Source organism: Oryctolagus cuniculus, chromosome 7, assembly GCF_964237555.1.
Source record: "Oryctolagus cuniculus chromosome 7, mOryCun1.1, whole genome shotgun sequence".
Taxonomy (NCBI): domain Eukaryota; kingdom Metazoa; phylum Chordata; class Mammalia; order Lagomorpha; family Leporidae; genus Oryctolagus; species Oryctolagus cuniculus.
In genome coordinates this window covers 25,816,941-25,842,258 of record NC_091438.1, presented here as the reverse complement: position 1 = coordinate 25,842,258, position 25,318 = coordinate 25,816,941, and the positions used below count along the sequence as shown (strand labels likewise).

The 25,318-nt window shown below is 37.2% G+C and overlaps 1 protein-coding gene across 11 annotated transcripts in view; it reads left to right on the top strand.

Moving 5' to 3' along the window:
* The window catches only part of SUCO (SUN domain containing ossification factor), a 123,409-nt gene that overhangs the window by 86,372 nt on the left and 11,719 nt on the right, over window positions 1-25,318 (top strand). For all 11 annotated transcript variants that reach the window (XM_051857113.2, XM_070077350.1, XM_051857112.2 and 8 more), the window contains 4 exons: window positions 1,254-1,341; window positions 4,962-5,066; window positions 6,803-6,957; window positions 7,392-7,483. In XM_051857113.2, coding sequence (XP_051713073.1) covers window positions 1,254-1,341; window positions 4,962-5,066; window positions 6,803-6,957; window positions 7,392-7,483 — 440 coding nt within the window. The remainder of the gene's footprint in view (window positions 1-1,253; window positions 1,342-4,961; window positions 5,067-6,802; window positions 6,958-7,391; window positions 7,484-25,318) is intronic.

Genomic DNA, 25,318 nt, shown 5'->3' with positions numbered 1-25,318 from the left:
TAACATCTTTATTATGAGGCTTTTAATAAGTTTGAATTGTCTGTACTCCCTTCCTCTGTTGCTTAACTTAGCTACTTCTGTTTGATTCCCAAAGGGTTCATGGGGAAAAAGTATGTAGGCTTTAGAGTCCAAAATAGAATTTGGTCAAATATCATTGAAGAATGTAGATAATTAAAGACAAAAAGTATACTGAATTGGATGATAGACAGTATTTGCAGTTTGCACTCTTTTATATGGGTCTTTGAATTACAGTTCTAGTTTTACTAATTTATATCCTTGTGCTCTTAAGTGCCAGAGGCAGTGCCAGGACATTTGTGCAGTGTCCCCATGCACAGGTTACATTTTTATTTTTATTTATTTTTGAAACTTTTTATTATTTAAAGATTTATTTATTTGAAAGGCAGAGTTAACAGAGAGAGAGGGAGAGAGAAGAGATTTTCCATCCACTGGTCACTTCCCAAATGGCTGCAACAGCTAGGGCTAGGCTAGGCGGAAACTGGGAGCCTAGAACTCCTTCCAGATCTCCCATATAGTTGAGCAGGGGCCCAAGCACTTGGGTCATCCTCCACTGCCCTTCTAGGTGGACATTCTAGGGAACTAGATCAGAATCAGAGCATCTGGGACTCAAAGTGGAGCTCGTATGGGATGTCAGGATGCTTGGCATTAGAAAGTGACTTAACTGGATGTGCCACAACTCTGGCCCTCCACAGTTTGCATTTTAAAAACTCATTAACTGCTTTCTTAATTCCTTACTTGTCCAGTGTTTGTCCTTAGCACTTCTCCCCCAACATTTTGTAATCCTGTAGGCACCAGGTATCCAGAGTTTTTAAAACAGCACTTATTAAATTGAACTGCCACAATAAGATGTTAGGGACTATTAAATAGAAAGGGGATTTCTTCCAAATTCATACATATAATTTATTGTTATATTGAGTGTGCATGTATGTATGCATATGTGCATGCATATTCACTTAGCTCCTTCATATCTGCTCTTGCTTCCCTGCCCTCCCTCCTTGCTCTCTGTACCCCAAGGGAACCACAGCAATCACAAAATTTTATATATCAGTAAGATGCAGAAAATTAACGTTGAGATAGCTAATAGTTCTTTATTATGCCTTTGTGTTTGTCTGTTGCACAGGCCGGAATAAGAGTTAAGAAAATTGAGTTATCTCAGTAAAAATCAGATGTATGTTTCAGTATTAAGTGAATATATAAAAAGTTAAAGCTATCTTGAACCAATTTTCACTCCTTAGGTACCGAAAACAAATGGAAGAAATGCAAAAGGCTTTTAATAAAACAATAGTGAAACTTCAGAATACTTCAAGAATAGCTGAAGAACAGGTTGGTTTTTTTCATCCGTTATTTACCTCTTATATCAATTTCTACTGACTCTTTTAGAATCTCACTGGTATAAAGAGTAAGAAATATTGGTTAATTTTTTTCCCCAGATAGCTGATGATTAAGCCTGTTACGTGATGTCATGTTTGGAAAGTCATCAACTTGTTAGTATCATTATCTTTTCTGCACAAAATTTTCTTGAACGTTGTTATATTGGAGTACATGTGTGTGGGTGTGTATGTGTATAGAAGTGCAGTGAACTTTTCTACAACTTTGTTAAACACTTCAAAATCCTGTGTGATATCCCACGTAGATAATCTTGTTGAGTGTAAATAAGAACAAATTTATTTCTTCTCTTTGATCTTTACACCTTTTAAATTTTTTTAAAGGTTTATTTATTTATTTATTTGAAAATCAGAGTTACACACAGAGAGAAGGAGAAGCAGAGAGAGAGAGAAGTCTTCCATCCGTTGGTTCCTCCCAAATTGGCCGCAATGGCCAGAGCTGCACTGATCTGATGCCACGAGCCAGGAACTTCTTCCGAGTCTCCCATGTGGGTGCAGGGGCCCAAGGACTTGCACCATCTTCTACTGCTTTCCCAGGCCATAACGGAGAGCTGGATAAGAGTGGAGGAGCAGGTGGATCTCAAACTGGCACCCATATGGGATGCTGGCACTGCAGGAGGCGGCTTAACCCACTATGCTGCAACACCAGCCCCTTAAATATTTTTAAAGCTTTTATTTAATGAATACATTTTTCATAGGTACAACTTTAGGAATATAGTGGTTCTTTACCCCATATCTGCCCTCCCATTCTGACTCCCACCCCACTTCCTATTCCCTCTCCCATCCCATTCTTCACTATGGTTTATTTGTAGTTTATATACAGAGCACCAACTCTATGCTAAGTAAAGATTTCGTTTGCACCTACATACACATATAAAGAACAGTTTGAGAACAAATTTTGCAGTTAATTCGCATAGTAAACTCATTAACGACAGAGGTTCTACATGGGGAGTAAGTGCATTTAACAATTAACTTTTATTTATTTATGACGTCAGTGATCATCTGAGGCTCTTGCCATGAGCTGCCAAGGCTATGGAAGCCTTTTTTGACCAGAGACTCCAGTATTTGGACAAGACCATAAGCAAAGTGGAAAGTCTCCTCTCTTCAGAGAAAAGTACCTCCTTCTTTGATGGCCCCTTCTTTCCACTGGGGTCTCACTCACAGAGATCCTTCGTGTAGGATATTTTTTGCCAGAGTCTTGGCTTTCTGTGCCTGAAATGCTCTCACAGGCCTTTCAGCCAGACCAGGAAGCTTTAGTGGTTGATTCTAAGGTCAGAGTATTATGTCATTCTAGGAGTCTGATGTTTATACCTTTTTATTTAATTTTATTTTTTCTTATCTCTTCGCTGGAGCAATATACTGATGCATTAGGACTGGTGATTATGTTAATTTTCCTGTCTGGTTGATTTTAAGGGAATGATTTCAGTATTGTACTCTTAAGTGTTATCACCCTGAAGACTTTTTATACTTAGGTTTTCTAAAAGGTTATTTGGGTCTAGGGGATAGTAAGGTGTGGAGACCTCAGATGAAGAGTTTAGTTAGTTACATCATACTGTATATTCACTGAACATTGTAATTGTAGTTTCTCCCTTGTTTTTATATTACTGCAGTTTGGGATTTCTTTACATGCTTTGAATACAAGTTCCTTGTCATATATGCTTTGAAGCATTTTTCCTAAGTCCAGTATTGGTTTTCTCGTTCACTTTACAGTGTACTTTGAAGAGCAGAAGCTTTCGATTTGTGGAAGCCCAGTTTATCAGTTTATCATTGCTATATGAAATCTTTGCCTAATGCAGAGTTACAAAGATTTTTCTATATTTCCTTCTAGAAGTTTTGTAGTTTTAGTTTTTTAACGGCCCATGTTTAGTTAATTTTTATAAGTTGCAAAGTATGAATCAAAGTTCTTTTAGGGGAGGGATGGTACTATTCATTAAAAAATCACTTGATCTTAGATATATGAGTTCTATTTCTGGTCTTTGTTTCCATTCTATTCTGTTGACATATTTGTCCCTTTTCATAAAGCTAATACTACAGTGTTTTGATTGCTGTAGCTTTATAGAAGCTCTTAAAGTCAGGTAGTGTTAAGTCCTTATTAAGATTTTTTTTGGCTATTCTAGCTTTTTGCATTTCTTCAGGAGTCTAGAATCATGTTGTAAGTTTCTACAGAATCAGCCTGTTTGAATCTTGGTAGGTATGGTGTGAAATTTACAGATTAGAGAATTGACATCTTAACAATAGTAAGTCTTCTGACCCATGACCATAGATCTTCATTAATTGTAATATAGTGGTTTCCCCTCCTCTGTATTTTTCTTTGCTTTATATGTTACATTCTAATTCTGGTTTCTCAAAGACTTGCATAAATAATTTTTAGTATTTTTTGTATCATTAACAACATGGAAGTAAATCTTGATTAGAAGCATTAATAGCAATTTATTAAATTTACAGCTTGTCTTTTAAGTGTTTATAATTCTTAAATTCATCCATGTCAAATGTGAATCAGATTTCTTTTTTTAAAAAGATTTATTTATTTATTTATTTGGAAGTCAGGGAAGGAGAGGCAGAGAGAGAGAGGTCTTCCATCCTCTGGTTTACTCCCTAATTGGCTGCAACAGCTGGAGCTGAGCTGATCTGATCTGAAGCCAGGAGCTTCTTCTGGGTCTGTCTACCATGTGGGTGCAGGGGCCCAAGGACTTGGGCCATAGCTGAGAGGTGGATCGGAAGTGGAGCATCCATGACTATTAACTGGAGCCCATATGGAGTGCCGGCACTGCAGGCACTGGCTTTAGCCACTCCACCACAGCGCTGGTCCCATGAATCAGATTTCAAAACAAAGAACTTAATGAGTTGAATTTAGCACTTTAAAATGATGAAGTAGGATAGAAAGTACTATAGTGGATCACAGAGAAGTAAGTGAAACCTTTTGATACACTTTTCTATATTTTCCCCTCCCAAATACACATGTAAATAGCTGAAACTTAAAACTTTTTTTTTTTTTTTAGAAAGATCTATTTTATTAACTTGAAAGAGTTACAGAAAGAGAGAAAGATCTTCCATATGCTTGTTCACTCTCATAATGGCCACAATGGCCGGGGCAGGGCCAAGCCATAGTCAGGAGACAGGAGCTTCATCCTGGTCTCCCATGTGGGTGCAGGGTCCCAAGGACTTTGGCCATCCTCTGCTACTTTTCCCAGGTGCGTTGGCAGGAAGCTAGATCAAATGAGGCAGCCAGGCTCAAACCAGCGCCAGTGTGGGATGCCTTTGTCAGGGATGACAGCTTAACTAATTACTCTACAACGCCATCCCCATCTTTTTTTAATCTAAAAGCTTAGATTTAGAGTAAAGTTTTAAGAGATTGTTGAACCGAGAACTTGAAATATTTTATTTGCTTTTTACCTGGCCAAAATTTATATATTTATTCATGAAGCACTTCCTATTACGTTTTTTGCTTTTGGGAGGAAAGAACTATATGATTTTTCCAGATTATTTTACTTGAATTGATAATATAGTTACTGTACAGGTAAAATACAAAGGAAAATAATTCTTAATCCTTTATTGTAGGATCAACGGCAAACTGAAGCCATCCAGTTGCTACAAGCACAGCTGACCAACATGACACAGCTTGTTTCAAACTTATCAGTAACAGTAGCAGAGTTAAAGCGGGAGGTAATTGTTACTACTGGTATTGTAAGACACAGTGCACATGTGGAGGATGTCATATAACAGGCTTATTACAATGTAGCTGGGACCTAAAACCTTTAACCAAACAAAATTATCATTTATAGAAAACTTTTGAGGATACTAAAATATAGCATTTTATAATTTATATCTTACCTATAAACAGCCATAAGGCTGTTCTGGCAGGCCTTTTTCAAACATTGCTACTAACAAAAAATTCTTATTTTCAGTTGTAAAGTCTTATAAAGTTGCCAAGCTGCAAAAATTAAAGTAATTCAACAAGTATTTATTTAGTAACCAATATGTAAGCCATAAACTCATACAGTCCTAGGTTGGAGGATCAATAGTGAAGAGTCTTTGGCCTTACAGAGTTTTCATTCTGGGGAGGAATGGAATGAATACATATGATAAATAAATAAACGCATGACAACCTTTCCTAGTTACAGTGCTGTGAAGACAATGAAATATTGCATTTAGGGTGGTGGTGATATTTGAGAAGGTGGCATTAGAACTGAGTGCTCAACTGGAGTTATCACCCACGCTACCTGTGATGGGAACAAACCTATTACTAGCAGAACTAAAGCAGAGGACCCAAGATTAGAAACTGTGATATATTTGAGGACAGAAAGAAAACTTACGGGCCTGGAGGGTTGATGATATTGGAAGGGCCTACTCAGATAAGGCTTTGTGGGCAATGTAGGGTTTGAATTTTATTCTTATTTATTTATTTATTTATTTGACAGGTAGAGTTATAGACAGTGAGAGAGAGAGAGACAGAGAGAAAGGTCTTCCTTTCCGATGGTTCATTCCCCAAGTGGCTGCCACAGCTGGCGTTGCACTGATCCGAAGCCATGAGCCAGGTGCTTCCTCCTGGTCTCCCATGCAGATGTAGGGGCCCTAGCACTTGGGCCATTCTCCACTGCCTTCCCAGGTCACAGCAGAGATCTGGACTGGAAGAGGAGCAACCAAGACTAGAACCGGGTGCCCATATGGGATGCCGGCGCCGCAGGCGGTGGATTAACCAAGCGAGCCGTGGCGCTGGCCCTGGAATTTTATTCTAATTATTGCAGATCATTAGAAAATAGTGAAATGATATGCATCACCTCAATAATACTTAAACTGAAGTTTCCTCTTGTTGCTTTGTGGAGAGTTGCATGATGGGGGACTAGCAAGAACAAAAGCAGGGAGGAAACCATTTAGGTTATTGCAGTAACCTCAGTGAGAGGATCCTGGAATAGGATTTTCTAAGTGAAAAATAATGTAAGGTTGTTGGATACAGGAGATATTTAAGAGGTGGAAAGAGTAAGACTTGAAGAAAGTTTGGGTGTGTGGGGATAAAGCATTAAAAATATCTCCAGATCTTTTGTTTAATTAATGTTGATTGTGGTTCAGTTTTATAAGAAGGGAAAGACTGGAAGAATGCACAGTTTATTTTTGCCCCTGGGGAAGAGGTAATGCAAATGTGACAAATTGTTAACAAATGGTTAATGTCAATGTATGTCACAGATGTTTCCATTCTGCTATTTTAAATTTTTCCATAGGTTTAAATGTTTTCAGAGAATTAGAGGAAAAAGAAAAACATTACTTCAATAGTTTATTTTCATAGAGCATGTTAATAGGCATATATGGTTTTGAAGCTTACTGAAAAATGTTTAAAATGATTTTCCTTTTGATTAAGATACCTATATTTTTCTTAGTAGAATTTATTATTTAACTGTTCTCAGGTTTCAGATCGACAGAGCTATCTTGTCATATCTTTGGTTCTCTGTGTTGTCTTGGGACTGATGCTTTGTATGCAGCGTTGTCGAAACACTTCACAATTTGACGGCGATTATATTTCAAAACTTCCTAAAAGTAATCAGTATCCAAGCCCTAAAAGGTAATATCAGCATTATGTTTTATGATTTTTTCTACTATACTTTGTATATCTTTGACAAGTTTGAGCAAATAAAGGGACACTTATATAATTCCTTTGTTTGTATGGTTATTTTGAAATCAAAATGTTAAAAGCTATTGCAAATAGTGAAATAATCCTATAACAAAGAAAATGCTAGTAGTAGGTGTATAAAACCCTTTGAAATGTTTTGGGTGAGAAATATGCTGAAATGTGAAATTAGAAATAGAGTAGCTATTAACGTAGTACCTTTTAGACAAATTTTTAAAACATTTTTTGTAACTCAAGTGTTAATTTATAGTTAATCTGATGTGGTTTTCATAGATCTTAGTAGCCTCCCTCCACTTAGCCTTAACTAAAGAGTAAATTATATATAGTTTACTAATTCTGCCAAATACTAATTTTTCTTGATATATTAGGTGTTTTTCTTCCTATGATGATATGAGTTTGAAAAGAAGAACTTCATTCCCACTCATCAGATCCAAGTCTCTACAGTTAACTGGCAAAGAAGGTAGTTTTTTCTTTTATATAAGTATGTGGGTGTGGGTGTGTGTGTGTATAAACATGAAACTAGCTTACTTCTGGCAGAAGTATAATGTCAAGGTTGTGTTGATGACTATCTGGAGTAAAAAATGGATACGAGTAACCTTTATGTTTGTGCTGTCAGAATCAGTTTATCACTTTCACATCTGTGTTTCAAAAAGCCCAGAAGGTGGTAAGGGTTCATTAGTTCATTTAATTAGCAGTTAGTAGCTTTATCTGCACATGTTCCTGTTTAGAAGTATTTCTTTTTAGAAAGGGATGTTTGAGAAAGTTCAACAGGTATGGAAAACCCGAATGTGCTCCCATAGCACCCTGTGCTTATCTGCCTCTTCTTGTACAGGTAGGATCTCTTTTGTCTCTAGTGCAGGATTGTGAGGCACCTTCTGAGTAAAAATCTGGTCTTTGTCTTTTATAGCCTCAAACTCTGATGAGGTTTCATTGTCTAATGCTCAATACCTAGCATTTAAATTGAGTGTAAACTGAGTGACTATTTTCCTGTTTCAATATTCTTAAAATTAGTGCTTATTAAGAGACCTAGAAGTTTGTCTTCATAGCAATATTAAAGTAGCCAAATGAAATATGTGTTTTAATTAGGAGTGTTTTGTTAATTATTTGCTGTTGTTCTGTTCTTTAGAATTTTGTAACTGAGCAGCATGCTTCTGGGGATTAAATCATTCAAGTGATCATTCTTGCACTTCACTGGTTTGTTGTTACCTTAAAGCTTTCCAGACTTAACCCAGACATGTTTGTTTTTCTTAGGGATGATGAATCTCTTCTTCTTTCCTGCTTTTTTTCTTTTCATGGTTGATAGACTTTTATAACAAATTTTAGTTGAAATACTACATATAAGAAAATGTAATTATCATATGTAAAGCTTCAGGAATTTTCACAAACTGATCACACACATATATAAACAAAGCTGAAATGGAGAAGAACATTATCCAACACATGGGTCAGTATTCTGACTTCAAAGTATTATGAGATTCACCATGTCATTGAGTGTTATTGTTTCTTTATTCTCATTCCTATATAGTAATCCATTTTACAGATATACCAATTTTTTTTTTTTTTTTTTTTTTTTTTTTTTTTTTTTTTTGACAGGCAGAGTGGACAGTGAGAGAGAGAGAGACAGAGAGAGAAAGGTCTTCCTTTGCCGTTGGTTCACCCTCCAATGGCCGCCGCTGCAGCCGGCGCACCGCGCTGATCCTGGCAGGAGCCAGGAGCCAGGTGCTTTTCCTGGTCTCCCATGGGGTGCAGGGCCCAAGCACCTGGGCCATCCTCCACTGCACTCCCTGGCCATAGCAGAGAGCTGGCCTGGAAGAGGGGCAACCGGGACAGAATCCGGCGCCCCAACCGGGACTAGAACCCGGTGTGCCGGCGCCGCAAGGTGGAGGATTAGCCTATTGAGCCACGGCGCCGGCTCCCAAATATTATTCATTTACACTTAGATTATTTTTATTTTGACCCTATTACTATATTACTGTATTTGGGTGAGCATATATATGAATTTTAGTTGGGTATACACCTGGCAATAATATTGAGATTACAACATATATGTGTGTTAGCTTTAATGAATGCTGCCACATAGTTTTCCAGGAAGTCATGAATTTTTCTCCTATCATGTGTGTGAGAGTTCTACTTGTTTCACATCCTAGTTAACATTTAGTAGTTTTGACCTATTAGCCATTCTGGTAAGCATATATGCATTCCTTATTTGATCTCTATTCATGCAGTTAACAAATATTTTACCTTCTTGAAATTTTTGGTTTTATCGTATATTAAGTGAAATTATGATTCTTTGTTGTTTCTCTTCTCTATCAGACTCCTTAAGGCCAAATAGAGTAGCCTTTGCACCTAGTAATAGAATTATTTCTGTTTTAAAAAGATGTGTTATCTTGGTTTATTTATTTATTTATTTTTGAACTTTTATTTAATGAATATAAATTTCCAAAACACAGCTTATGGGTTACAATGGCTTCCCTCCCACCCGCAACCCTCCCCTTTCCCGCTCCCTCTCCCCTTCCATTCACATCGATTCATTTTCAATTCTCTTTATATACAGAAGATCAGTTTAGCATATATTAAGTAAAGATTTCAACAGTTTGCACCCACATAGAAACACAAAGTGAAAAATACTATGAGTACTAGTTATAGCATTAAATCACAATGTATAGCACATTAAGGACAGAGATTCTACATGAGGAGTAAGTGCACAGTGACTCCTGTTGTTGACTTTACAAATTGACACTCCTGTTTATGGCATCAGTAATCACCCTAGGCCCTTGTCATGAGTTTCCAAGGCTATGGAAGCCTTTTGAGTTCACCGACTCTGATCATATTTAGGCAAGGTTGTAGTCAGAGTGGAAGTTCTCTCCTCCCTTCAGAGAAAGGTACCTCCTTCTTTGAAGACCTGTTCTTTCCATTGGGATCTCACTCGCGGAGGTCTTCCATTTAGGTCTTTTTTTTTTTGCCAGAGTGTCTTGGCTTTCCATGCCTGAAATACTCTCATGGGCTTTTCAGCCGGATCCGCATGCCTTAAGGGCTGATTCTGAGGCCAGAGTGCTGTTTAGGACATCTGCCATTCTATGAGTCTGCTGTGTATCTCGCTTCCCAGTAGGAGATTGACTTTAAACCTGATTCTGTCCATTAGTTAAACTTGTTTTTTCTGTTTAAATTAAATCTTCTATAATTTTATCCTTCTTATACTTGCTCTATTTAGAGTTTCAAGCTCCTAAGTGAAAACAGAGTGTCTTCATTTCTTTCTTTAACATTACAGTAAAAAAGGTCATAACATAAAATTATCATCTTAACCATTTGTAAATGTGTAGATCATTAATATTTAGTTTTTCACATTGTTTTAAAATAGATAAATCTCCAGAACATTTTTATATGGCAAATCTGAAACCATATGCCCATTAAACAATTCCCCTTCTCCCCTCCTTTAGTCCATGGTAATCACTCTTCTGTTTTCTGTTCTGTAAATGTAACGGCTTTAGATACTGCATGTAAATCTAATGATACAATATTTATTTTTCTGTGGTTAGTGTACTTAGCATAGTGTCTATAAGGTTCATTCCAGTTATGTTAAGGGGACAGGATTTCCAATTATACACTTTTTACTTCTTTTTCTTTCCTAATTTATTTGACAAGGACTTCTAATGCTTTGTTGAATAGAAGTGTCATGGGAGGACAGGCATCCCTGGTGTGTTCTTGATCTTGAGGAAAACCTTTGCATCTTCACTGCTGAGCATGATGTTAGCTATGGGCTTTTCAAAAATGGTCGTTGTGGTTTTTTTTTTAAAGATTTATTTATGGGGGCGGAGCCAAGATGGTGGAATAGTGAGGCCACGCACCAATAGTCTGGGAAAATTTAGTTTAATAAAAGTGGAGTTACGGTAGCCTCAGAAAAAGGATCAGGAAAAAATTGCAGAGGAAACTCTTCTGGATCTAGTGGCTGTGACTCGGAGGACCTACTGGGAGAGCAAGGTTGCCCACCGCGCAGAAGCCAAGCCGCGGGAGCCGCAGGGTCTGCGCGTCAGTGCGGGAAGGGGAGTGGATGTGACACAGACGACCAGCGGGGAGAGCAGGGACGCCTAGGGCTCCGAGTCCACACATCGGCGCTGGAAGGGGAGGTGAGCTCAGTAACCGGAGATATTGACGGGGAATCGGCAGACAGAATCTAGAGGGAAGCGGGCTTTGAGGCGGGAAAGTTCACCAGACTGACTACAGGAGAGAAGGAAAAAAAAAAAAAGAAAAAAAAAGGTGTTGGGGGGTACTGGTACAAACAAGTTTCTCTCTCTCCGCCAACCTTGCAAAAGCCAGCAAAAGACAAAGAGCAGGCCCCACTCGGGATATACATAACAAAGGGGAGAGCTAAGGCTACAATTCAGTAGCCTAACCCAGTGGGAGTCTGCAGCAGAAACTAAACCGGCACAGACTCTTTGGGTAGAAGCCAGAGATCTGAAGCTAAATACCATCGAATCTGCTCAGCCGTGCGGTATTACTTACCTCCTGAATAAATGAATAAATAAATAAATAGAGATTTACCATGCATAACCCGAGGGTGTCACCTTTGCACACCCGTAACCCGGAAGAACCAAGCAGAGCTCTCAGGCCACACCCATCTCAAGCCTCCAAGGCTCTTCCAACAGCAGGCAGTCCACTTAACACAGACATAGTATAAAATAAAAAAAATTAAAAATTAAAAAAAACACACAGTGAGGGAAGAAGAATTAACTATGCCAAGCAACAAACACAAAAATCGAGGGAACAAGATCAACGATGACACTATGACACCTCCAAATAAACAAAACACCCGAAGTCAAGATTATGAAGATGATGAGATAGAAGAAATGCAAGATACGGATTTCAAAAAATTTATGATAAGAACATTTAGAAGTTTTCAAAAGCAAATCCTTGAACTACAGAAATCCTTATTGGACAGGATTGAAAATCTCTCTCATGAAAATGAAATTTTAAGGAAGATGAAACGCAGAAACTAGTAGAACAGGAAAGTGTGATAGTGAAGAGAAATCAAAAGGAATTGAAGAGCTCAATAGATCAAATGACAAACACATTAGAAAGTCTAAAAAACAGAGTCAGTTAAACAGAAGAGACAATATTGGACTTAGAAGACAGAGCACAGGAAAACATACAGTCAAACCAAAGAAAAGAAGAGGAAATTAGAAATCTAAAAATACTGTTGGGAATCTACAGGATACTATTAAAAAAAACCAACATTCGGGTTCTAGGAGTTCCTGAATGCATGGAGAGAGAGAAAGGATTAGAAGGCCTTTTTAGTGTGAAACTAGCAGAGAACTTTCCAGGTTTGGAGAAGGACAGAGACATCCTAGTACAGGAAGCTCATAGAACCCCCCAATAAACATGACCAAAAGAGATCCTCACCACGACACGTGGTAATTAAACTCACCACAGTGAAACACAAAGAAAAGATCCTAAAATGTGCAAGAGAGAAAGGTCAGATTACTCTCAGAGGATCTCCAATGAGACTCACAGCAGACTTCTCATCAGAAACACTACAGGCTAGGAGGGAATGGCGAGACATAGCACAGGTGCTAAGAGAGAAAAATTGCCAGCCCAGAATATTATATCCTGCTAAGCTCTCATTTGTGAATGAAGGTGAAATAAAGACCTTTCATAGCAAACAGAAATTGAAAGACTTTGCGGCCACTCGTCCGGCCCTGCAAAAGATACTTAAAGATGTGCTACACTCAGAAACACAGAAACACAGCCATCAATATGAAAGAAGGTAAAGGAAGAAAACCTACCAGTAAAAGAGCATGGGAAGCTCAAAGCATATACTAGAAAATATCTCCGGGAAAATGGCAGGGCAAAGTCACTACATATCAATAGTCACATTAAACATTAATGGTCTTATCTCTTCAGTTAAAAGACACCGATTGGCTGACTGGCTTAAGGAACAACACCCAACTATTTGTTGCCTACAAGAAACACATCTCTCTAACAAAGATGCATGCAGACTGAAAGTGAAAGGTTGGAAAAAGATATTCCATGCCAACAGAAACCAAAAAAAAGCAGGTGTAGCCATATTAATATCAGACAAAATAAACTTTAATACAAAAACTGTTAAGAGAGACAAAGAGGGACACTATATAATGATTAAGGGTTCAATTCAACAGGAAGATGTAACTATTATAAATGTATATGCACCTAATTACAGGGCACTGGTCTGTTTAAAAGATATGTTAAGGGACTTAAAGGGAGACTTAGATTCCAATACAATAGTAGTGGGGGACTTCAATACTCCACTCTCAGAAATAGACAGATCATCCGGACAGAAGACCAACAAGGAAACAGCAGATTTAATTGACACTATTGCCCAAATGGATCTAACAGATATCTACAGAACTTTCAATCCTACATCTAAAGACTTTACATTCTTCTCAGCAGTGCATGGAACCTTCTCTAGGATTGATCACATACTAGGCCATAAAGCAAGTCTCAGCAAATTTAAAAGAATTAGAATCATACCATGCAGCTTCTCAGACCACAGCGGGATGAAGCTGGAAATTAGCAACTCAGGAAACCCTAGAAAGTATGCAATCACATGGAGACTGAACAACATGCTCCTGAATGAACACTGGGTCATTCAAGAAATCAAAAGAGAAATCAGAAACTTTCTTGAAGTAAATGAGGATAACAACACAACATATCAAAACTTATGGGATATGGCAAAAGCAGTATTGAGAGGCAAATTTATAGCAATAGGTGCCTATATCAAGAAATTGGAAAGGTACCAAATAAATGAGCTTTCAGCACATCTCAAGGACCTAGAAAAACTGCAGCAAACCAGACCCAAATCTAGTAGGAGAAGAGAAATATTTAAAACCAGAGAAGAAATTAACAGGATTGAATCAAAAAAAATTACAAAAAATCAGCCAAGCGAGAAGCTGGTTTTTTGAAAAAATAAACAAAATTGACACCCCATTGGCCCAACTAACTAAAAAAAGAAAAGACCCAAATCAATAAAATCAGAGATGAAAAAGGAAACGTAACAACAGACACCACAGAAATAAAAAATCATCAGAAATTATTACAAGGACCTGTATGCCAGCAAACAGGAAAATCTATCAGAAATGGATAGATTCCTGGACACATGCAATCTACCAAAATTGAACCATGAAGACATAGAAAACCTAAACAGACCCATAACTGAAACAGAAATTGAAACAGTAATAAAGGCCCTCCCCACAAAGAAAAGCCCAGGACCAGATGGATTCACTGCTGAATTCTAACAGACATTTAAAGAAGAACTAATTCCATTTCTTCTCAAACTATTCAGAACAATCGAAAAAGATGGAATCCTCCCAAATTCTTTCTATGAAGCCAGCATCAACTTAATCCCTAAGCCAGAGAAAGATGCAGCACTGAAAGAAAATTATAGAACAGTATCCCTGGTCAACATAGACACAAAAATCCTCAATAAAATTCTCGCCAATAGAATACAACAACACATCAGAAAAATCATCCACCCAGACCAAGTGGGATTTATCCCTGGTATGCAGGGATGGTTCAACATTTGCAAATCAATCAATTTGATTCACCACATTAACAGACTGCAGAAGAAAAACCATATGCTTATCTCAACAGATGCAGAGAAAGCATTTGATAAAATTCAACACCCTTTCATGATGAAAACTCTAAGCAAATTGGGTATAGAAGGAACATTCTTCAATATCATCAAAACAATTTATGAAAAACCCACGACAAGCATCCTATTGAATGGGGAAAAGTTGGAAGCATTTCCGCTGAGATCTGGTACCAGACAGGGATGCCCACTCTCACCACTGCTATTTAACATAGTTCTGGAAGTTTTAGTCAGAGCCATCAGACAAGAAAAAGAAATTAAAGGAATACAGATTGAGAAGGAAGAAGTCAAACTATCCCTCTTTGCAGACGATATGATTCTTTACTTAGAGGATCCAAAGAACTCTACTAAGAGACTATTGGAACTCATAGAGGATTTGGCAAAGTGGCAGGATATAAAATCAATGCACAAAAATCAACAGCCTTTGTATACACAAGCAATGCCATGGCTGAGAAAGAACTGCTAAGATCAATCCCATTCACAATAGCTACAAAAACAATCAAATACCTTGGAATAAACTTAACCAAGGACGTTGAAGATCTCTACGATGAGAATTACAAAATCTTAAAGAAAGAAATAGAAGAGGATACCAAAAATCATAAAAATCTGCCATGCTCATGGATTGGAAGAATCAACATCATCAAAATGTCCATTCTCCCAAAAGCAATTTATAGATTCAATGCAATCTCCATCAAGATACCAAAGACATTCTTCTCAGATCTAGAAAATAATGATGCTGAAATTCATATGGAGGCACAAGAGACCTCGAATAGCTAAAGCAATCTTGTACAACAAAAACAAAGCCGGAGGCATCACAATACCAGATTTCAGGACATATGCAGGGCAGTTGTAATCAAAACAGCATGGTACTGGTACAGAAACAGATGGATAGACCAATGGAACAGAATTGAAACACCAGATATCAACCCAAACATCTACAGCCAACTTATATTTGATCAAGGATCTAAAACCAATTCCTGGAGCAAGGACCGTCTGTTCAATAAATGGTCCTGGGAAAACTGGATTTCCATGTGCAGAAGCATGAAGCAAGACCCCTACCTTAAGCCTTACACAAAAATCCACTCACCATGGATTAAAGACTAAATCTACGAGACACCATGAAGTTATTAGAGAACATTGGAGTAACCCTTCAAGATATTGGCACAGGCAAAGAGTTTCTGGAAATGACCCGGGAGGCACAGGCAGTCAAAGCCAAAATCAACTATTGGGATTGCATCAAATTGGGAAGTTTCTGTACTGCAAAAGAAACAGTCAGGAAAATGAAGAGGCAACCAATGGAATGGGAAAAAATATTTGCAAACTCTGCAACAGATAAAGGGTTAATAACCAGAATCTACAAAGAGATCAAGAAACTCCACAAAAACAAAACAAACAACCCACTTATGAGATGGGCCAAGGACCTCAATAGACATTTTTCAAAAGAGGAAATCCAAATGGCCAACAGGCACATGAAAAAATGTTCAAGGTCACTAGCAATCAGGGAAATGCAAATCAACCACAATGAGGTTTCACCTCACCCCGGTTAGAATGGCTCACATACAGAAATCTACCAACAACAGATGCTGGCGAGGATGTGGGGAAAAAGGGACACTAACCCACTGTTGGTGGGAATGCAAATTGGTCAAGCCACTATGGAAGTCAGTCTGGAGATTCCTCAGAAACCTGAAGATAACCCTACCGTTCGACCCAGCCATCCCACTCCTTGGAATTTACCCAAAGGAATTTAAATTGGCAAACAAAAAAGCGGTCTGCACCCTAATGTTTATTGCAGCTCAATTTACAATATCCAAGACCTGGAACCAACCTAAATGCCCATCAACGGTAGACTGGATAAAGAAATTATGGGATATGTACTCTTTAGAATACTATACCGCAGTCAAAAACAATGAAATCCAGTCATTTGCAACAAAATGGAGGAATCTGGAACACATCATGCTGAGTGAAATAAGCCAGTCCCAAAGGGTCAGATATCATATGTTCTCCCTGATCGGTGACAACTGACTGAACACCAAAAAGGAAACCTGTTGAAGTGAAGTGGACACTATGAGTAAAGGTGACTTGATCAGCATAGCCCTGACTGTTAATGAAAAACTTAATACATTATCCCTCTTAGTATTTTTTTTGTCTGTTCTACTTAATACTACTGGTTTAATTCTGTAATTAATACACAGTTATTCTTAAGTGTTAAAATTTAACTGAAATGTGATCCCTGTTAAATATAAGAGTGGGAATAAGAGAGGGAAGAGATGTACAAGAGATGCTCAAGCTGACTTGCCCCAAATGGTAGAGTTAGAAACATACCAGGGGATTCCAATTCAATCCCATCAAGGTGGCATGTACCAATGCCATCTCACTATTCCAAGTGATCAATTTCAGTTCACAATTGATCATAATGAAAGGACTAAGAACCAAAGGGAGCACATAAACAAGTCTAGTACCTGCTAATACTAACCGATAGAATAAATAAGGGGGAGAGCTATCCAACATGGGAAGCGAGATATACAGCAGACTCATAGAATGGCAGATGTCCTAAACAGCACTCTGGCCTCAGAATCAGCCCTAAAGGCATTCGGATCTGGCTGAAAAGCCCATGAGAGTATTTCAGGCATGGAAAGCCAAGACACTCTGGCAAAAAGATCTCTGTGAGTGAGATCCCAGTGGAAAGAACAGGTCTTCAAAGAAGGAGGTACCTTTCTCTGAAGGGAGGAGAGAACTTCCACTTTGACTATGACCTTGTCTAAATAAGATAAGAGTCGGAGAACTCAAAAGGCTTCCATAGCCTTGGAAACTCATGACTGGAGCATAGGGAGATTACTGATGCCATAAACAGGAGTGTCAATTTGTAAAGTCAACAACAGGAGTCACTGTGCACTTACTCCTCATGTAGGATCTCTGTCCTTAATGTGCTGTACATTGAGATCTAATGCTATAACGAGTACTCAAACAGTATATTTCACTTTGTGTTTCTGAAAATGTGGGTGCAAACTGTTGAAATCTTTACTTAATGTATACTAAACTGATCTTCTGTATATATAGAAAATTGAAAATGAATCTTGGTATGAATGGAAGGGGAGAGAGAGCGGGAAAGGGGAGGGTTGCGGGTGAGAGGGAAATCACTGGGGGGGTGGGGTGGGGTGGGGAAGCCAATGTAATCCATAAGCTGTACTTTGGAAATCTATATTCATTAAATAAAAGTTAAAAAAAAAAGATTTATTTATTTATTTGAAAGGCATAGTTACACAGAGGCAGACAGAGAGAAAGAGGTCTTCCATCTCCTGGTTCATTCCCTAAATGGCCTCTATGGCCAGAGCTGGGCCGATCTGAAGCCAGGAGACAGGAACTTCTTCCAGGTCTCCTACCTGGGTGCAGGGGGCTGAGTACTTGGGCCATCTTCTACTGCTTTCTCAGGCCATAGCAGAGAGCTGGATTGGAATTGGAGCAGCCATGTCTTAAACTGGCACCGGGATGCCAGCACGGCAGGCTGTGGCTTTACCATCTATGCCATAGCACTGGCCCCCAAAAATGGTCTTTATTATGTTGAAGTAGTTTCACTTTATTACTAATTGATTTTTTTACTCATCATGTAAAGATGTTGAATCTTGTCAAAGACCTTTTCTATTATCAATTGAGGTAATCATGTAGTTTTGTCCTTCATTCTGTTAATGTGATGTATTGATTTATTTTCATATGTTGAACCATTTTTGTATTCCAAGAATAAATCCTATTTGGTCATGGTGTATAGTCCTTTTAACATGCTGTGATGTTGAATTTGGTTTACTCATATTTTGTTGAAGATTTTGTGTGTTCATAATGGATATTGGTCTATGGTTTCTCTGGCACTACCTTTGCCTTTTATACCAGGATAATGCTGACCTTGTAAGATGAGATTGGAAGTGTTCCTTCTCTGCAGTTTGTTTATAAAAATTTTAGGAGAAGTTTTGTTACTTCTTAAATGTTCATTAGAATTCTCTGATTACGCCATCTGATACAGGGTTTCTCTTTGTTAAGAAATTTTCAATTACTGATTCAGTCTCCATGTTATTAGTCTGTTCAGATTTTCTGTTTCTTCAGAATTCAGTTAGATAGGTTATATGTTTTTAGGTATTCATCCATTTTTCTAGGAATTTATCAAATTTGTTGGGGCATAATTATTCTTGTAATTCTTTTTTATTTCTGTGGCATCAGTTGTAATGTATCATTTTTATTATTAAGCTTAGTGCCTTGTATAAAATTGATATGTATTTATATGGAATTGGCAGATTATGTAATTCGTTGTCTAATAAACATTTGACATTGTGTGGATTTATATGATCCAGGTAGTAGCATTAAGTCTTCTCTTTGTGTCCTTTCTGTCTCCTCAATTTGTGCCTTGATGATTTTCAGCTCTTTCTTTTGTTGACCAACCAAATGGAATAAAATTGTTTTGGTTTTGAAACATTTTTTTTTTTTGTAATGTAAGAGAAATACAAAAACATTCCTATGTAATTAGAAAATTAACTTTCATGTAAATGATATCCTGGTGTAAAAGTAGCACATGAATGGCACTCTTGCTGTTTGTTGTCTCCGAAGTAATTGCAAACATTTCTTTGCTTGCATCTGAACCACTCTTCTGGGAGTATCTCTAGGAATATTACCTCTATTTGAAGTTGCTGGGGCATAGCATGTGCTTATCCAAAGTTAAGACATAATGGCAAACTTTTCTAAAATGATCCTATCAATGTTTGCTTCTACCCAGACTATGAGAGTTGCTATTGCTCTATATTCTTGCTTATACTCCAGACTGTCAAGTTTTAAAATGCTTGTTAACTTTGTTAAAGATATAATTTGAATTTACTTATTAAAGAAGTTAAGCATCTTTATTATTAAACTTTTGATCATTTGGCTTTACTAAGCCTTTGAAAATTTTTCCTATACTTTTTTCCTGTTTGTATTTTACTTACTGGTTTACAGATCTGTTTAAAAAAGATTTGGATCCTGTGCTTGTTGATTGAATATGTTACAGGTGTCTTATTTCATTGTGAGATTTATCTTTTTACTCTCTTTCATATGAAGTCTTTTAAATAAGAGATGAAGCTCTTAATTTTAATATAATCAAATCTGTGGATGTTTTTTCTTTTACGGTGGTGCTCTTTATTATTTAAACTGAATTTTTACTTCAAATTTATGGATAACTATATCCTCCTGTATTTTCTCTCAAATGTTTATTTTGTGTAATTTTTAGATCTTAAATCAACATGTAATTGGTTTTCTGTGTATGATGCTAGACAAGGGTTACTATATACAATTTTATCAGAATATCAGTTATCTCAGATTTGCTGCCTTATTGGCTCTCTGCATTCCCAGGTAAATTTTAAACAACCTACTAAATGTTCCATTAAAAAATAATATTAGGCTTTTGGTTGAGATTACTTTAGCTTTACAAGTCAATTTGGGAAAATCATTGATATATCTCAGTTGATTTTGTGTGTATATGTGGTTATTGCTTATGTGTAGAAATACAGAAGATTTTGGTGCTTTTGAGTTCCACTGTGTCCTTATTAATCCACTCTGCCTGCTGAATCTATTTCTTATTATAGAATGTTAAAGTCTTAACTATTCATCTATTTTTCTTTGCATATATAATAGTTTTTGCTCCAATTATTTTGATGCTCTGTGGTTAAGGTGCATACATAAAAGTGGCATCATGTCTTTTTGGAGTATTGACCCCTTTTTCATTATGTAATACTCCTGTGTATCCCTGATAATTTTCCTTTATCTGAAGTCTGCTGTCTGTGAAATTCATGTAGCATTCCTGCTTTCTTTTGATTGTATTAGCTTAGTGTGTCTTTCTGTATTCATTTACTTTTAACTTGTGCACATCTTTGTATTTGCAGTGGGTTTCTTATTTATAACATATAGTTGAGTTTTTTCATCTCTTTTGACAGTTATTTTTTTTAACTAGTATAGTTAGACTTGATGTTTAAAATGATTATTCATATAGTTAGGCTGATAGCTACATATTTATTTCTGCTTTTCATTTGTTACTTGTGTTCTTTGTTCTTTTTTTTTTTTTGTCTTCTATACTTTTTATGCCTTTAGTGGTTTTAATTGAGTCTGTTATATGATTCCATTTATCTTCTTTTTTAGTATATCAGTTGCCCTTAGAGTTAAGAACTAGCCCAAGTCCATTTTAAGATAACACTATACCTCGTCATAGGTTGTGTGAATACCTTTTAATAACAAAATAATCCTAATCCTCTCTCTTCTCTATTTTAAAAAATGTTTTTATTAATATAAAGAGAACAGATTTTATGCATTCTGTAGGTACATTTCCAAGAAGAGAACCATACTTTCCCCACTGCCCTGTTCCCCTCTCAGTCTCCCTCATCACTCCCTTCTCTTCATCAATTTTTATAAAGATGTAATTTTAATCCACTCTGTATTCACTGGCTCGATTCACCACTAATCATAATATTTAACAAGTAAAAAGTAAGAAGACCACAGTTTCACGGGAGTATGAACAAGGACTAAAAGGCAATCAATCATATTGCAAAATGGTCGTTTCATTCCTATACATTTTTTATATTCTATATTAACTTCCACATGTCAGAGAAAACTAATATTTGTCTTTTTGAGACTGCCTTATTTTGTTATTCATAGTGGTTTCTAGTTACATCCATTTTGTTGTAAAAGATAGGATTTCATTGTTCTTTATTTATTTATTTGATAGAGTTACAGAGAGAGAGGGAGATCTATTTCATATATACAGATTTAGGAACTTAGTGATACTTCCTACTCTACCCTCCTTCCTACCCATGCTTCCATCCTTCCTCCTCCTACATAATCTCTTCTCTCTCTTAATTTTTATAATGATTTACTTTCAGTATACTTTATACTCATAAGATTAACTCTCCACTAAGTAAAGAGTTAAACACATAGAAGAAAAAAAAAATGTTCCTCAACTGTAAAGGCAAGGGCTGTAAACAATCATTGAACCTCAGACTGTCAATTTCACTCCTATGCATTACATTTTTAGGTACTCTGTTAGTTACTACAGATCAGGGAAAACATATAGTATTTGTCTTTTTTGGACTGGCTTATTTCACTAAGTATAATGGTTTCTTGTTGCATCCAATTTGTTGTAAAAGATGATTGCATTCTTTTTTTAACAGCTGAGTAGTATTCCACACCATATGTGTGTGTGTGTGTGTGTGTGTATGTGTGTGGGTGGGTGTATATATATATATATACACATGTATACATACATAAACCACAATTTCTTTGTCTAGTCATCAGATGGTGGATATCTGGGTTGAGTCTATATCTTAGCTATTGTGAATTGGACTGCCTTAAACATGGGGGTACAAATATGCTGATTTCATTTCCCTTGGGAAAATTCCCAGGAGTAGGATGACTAGGTTGTATGGTAGATCTATTTTCAGATGTCTGAAGAATCTCCATACTGTCTTCCATGATGGTTGTACTAGTTCATATTCACACCAACAGTGGATTGGTACCTTTTTCTGCACATCCTTGCCAGTATTTATTCTTTTTGATTTTTAGATGATAGCAATTCTTTTTTTTTTTAAGATTTTTTTTTTGTTTTTGTTTTTTGTTTTTTGTTTACTTGAAAGGCACAGTTACAGAGAGGGAGAGGCAGAAGGAGAGAGAGTGATCTTCCATTGGCTGGTTCACTCCCCAAATGGCTGCACCTGCCAGGGCTGGGTGACTTGAAGCTGGGAGCCAGGAGTTGCTTCTGGGTTTCCAACATGGGTGTAGAGGCCCAAGGTTGTGGAATATTGCCCACTGCTTTCCGAGGCCCATCAATAGGGAGCTGGATCTTAGGTGGAGCAGCCAGGACTCAAACTGGTGCCCTTATGGGATTCCAGTATCACTGGTGACAGTTTTACTTGCTATACCACAACTCTGGCCAGGTATGATGGCAATTCTGACTGAGGTGAGGTGAAAATTCATTGTGGTTTTGAATCGCATTTCTATAATGCCTAGTAATCCTGAACATTTTCTCATGTGTCTGTTGGCCATTTGTATTTCATCCTTTGAAAACTGCCTGTTTGTGTTCCTTGCCCTTGCCTTAACTGGATGATTTGTTTTGTTGCTCTTGATTTTCTTGAGCCTGTTATGTATATCCTAGATATTAATCCTTTATCAGTTATATAGTTTACAAATGTTTTCCCCCATTTTTGTGATTCTCTCTTTAACTGTTGTTTCCTTTGCAGTGCAGAAGCTTCTTAGCTTGATGTAATCCCATTTGTCTGTTTTTCTTTATTGCCTGTGCTTCTGGGGTCTTTTCCAAGAAGTCTTTGTCTATGTCAATGTCCATCACAGAGTTTCTTCAATATTTTCCTCTAGTGTCAGGTATCAGGTCATAGATTCAGACCCTTGATCCATTTTGAGTTGATTTTTTTTATAAGGTATAAGGTAGGTATCTTATTTCATATTTCTACATGCATGGATCCAATTTTCCCAGAACCAGTTGTCTTTGTAAAGATTTATTTTTATTTATTTGAAAGACATAGTTAGAGAGTTAGAGAGAGAGTTGGAGGGAGAAAGGGAGGAAGAGGGGTGGTATCTTCTATCCACTGGTTCATTCTCCAGATGACCACAATGACCCCTAAACCTTTTAGGTACTCTATTCGTTATCATAGAACACAGAAAACATACGGTATTTGTCTTTTTGAGACTGGCTTATTTCACTAAGTATAATGGTTTCCATTTATATTGTTTCTGTTGTATTTCATTTTTTTCAATTGAATAGTACTTCACATTGTATCTATACTATAATTTCTTTATCCAGTCCTCAGTTGATGGGACATCTGGGTTGATTCCATATCTTAGCTATTGTGGATTGAGCTGCAATAAACATGGGGGTACAGATCACTGTTTCATATGCTGATTTCATTTGTGTAAATTCCTAGGAGTGGGAAGGCTGGGTTTATGGCAGGTCTGTTTCAAATTTCTGATGTATTTCCATACTGACTTCCACAGTGGCTGTACCAGTTTACATTCACAGCAACAGTGGATTAGGGTACTTTCTTTGACACATCCTCATCAGCATTTGTTGTTTATTGATTTCTGTATGAGAGCCATTCTAACTGGGGTGAGGTGAAACTTCATAGTATTTCAGGCTAGTGGTCCTGAGCATTTTTCATTTGTCTGTTGGCCATTCGAATTTCCTCTCTCTAAAAATGTCTTTTCACTACTATTGTGTAGTAGGCTAAGCCTCTGCTTGTGGCGCCAGCATCCTGTTTGGACACTGATTCGCGTCCCTGCTGCTCCTTTTCTGATCCACTCTCTGCTTATGGCATGGGAAAGCAGTGGAAGATGGCCCAAGTGCTTGGGCTCCTGCACCCTTGTGGGAGACTCAGAAGCAGCTCTGGGCTTTTGGCAGTGGATTGGCCCAGCTCCGTCCATTGTGGCCATTTGAGGAATTAACCAGCTGATACAAAACTTTTTCTCTGTCTCACTCTTTCTCTAACTCTATATCTCTACCTGTCAAATAAATAAAATAAATGAAAAATGTCTGTTCAATTCCTTTGCCCATTTCTTAACTGGATTATTTGTTTTGTGGTTGTTGAATTTCTTGAGCTCTTTATGGATTCTGGATTTTCTCCCATTCTGCCAGTTGTCTCTTCACTTTGCTACTTGTTTCTTTTGCAATGTAAAAGCTTCTCAGCTTGATGTAATCACACTTGTCAATTTTGGCTTTGATCGCCTGTGCTTCTGGGGTCATTTCCAAGAAGTCTTTGCCTGTGCCAATGTCTTGCAGAGTTTACCGAATGTTCTCTAATAGTTTGATGGTATCGGGTCATAGGTTTAGATCTTTGATCCATTTTATGTGGATTTTTGTGTAAGGTGTAAGGTCGCTGTCTTGTTTCATACCTCTGCATGCCAAGATCCAGTTTTCCCAGCACCATTTATTGAAGAGATTGTCCTTTCTCCAAGGGTTGATTTCAGCTCTATTGTCAAAGATAAGTTGGTTGTACATGCATGGATTGATTTCTGGAGTTTCTATTCTATTCCATTGGTCTCTCTATCTGTTTTTGTACCAGGTACCAGGCTGTTTTGATTGTAACTGCCCTATCATATGTATCATTTGTACCAGTACCAGGCTGTTTTGATAGTAACTGCCCTATCATATGTATTGGAGTCTAGTATTGTGGTAACTCCAGGTTTGTTTTTGTTGTTTATTATTGTTTTAGCTATTTGGGGTCTCTTGTGTTTCCATATGAATTTTTGCATCATTTTTTTCTATATCTGATAAGAATGTCCTTGATATTTTGATTGGTATCACATTGAATCGTAAAATGCTTTCGGTTGTATGGACAGTTTGATCATACTGAGTCTTCCAATCCATGAGCATGGAAGATTTTTTCATTTTTTATGTGTCTTATATTTCTTTATTGTTTGTAATTTTTATTGTAGAAATCTTTGATATCCTTGGTTAAATTTATTCAAAGGTATTTTATCTTTTTTGTGGTTATTGTGAATAGGATTAATCATAAAAGTTCTTAGCCATGGCATTGTTTGTGTATACAGAGGCTATTGATTTTTTGTGTTAATTTTATATCCTGCCACTTTACTAAACTCTTACGAGTTCCAGTAGTCTCTTGGTGGAATCTGCTGGATCTCCTATAGGTAGGATCATGTCATCTG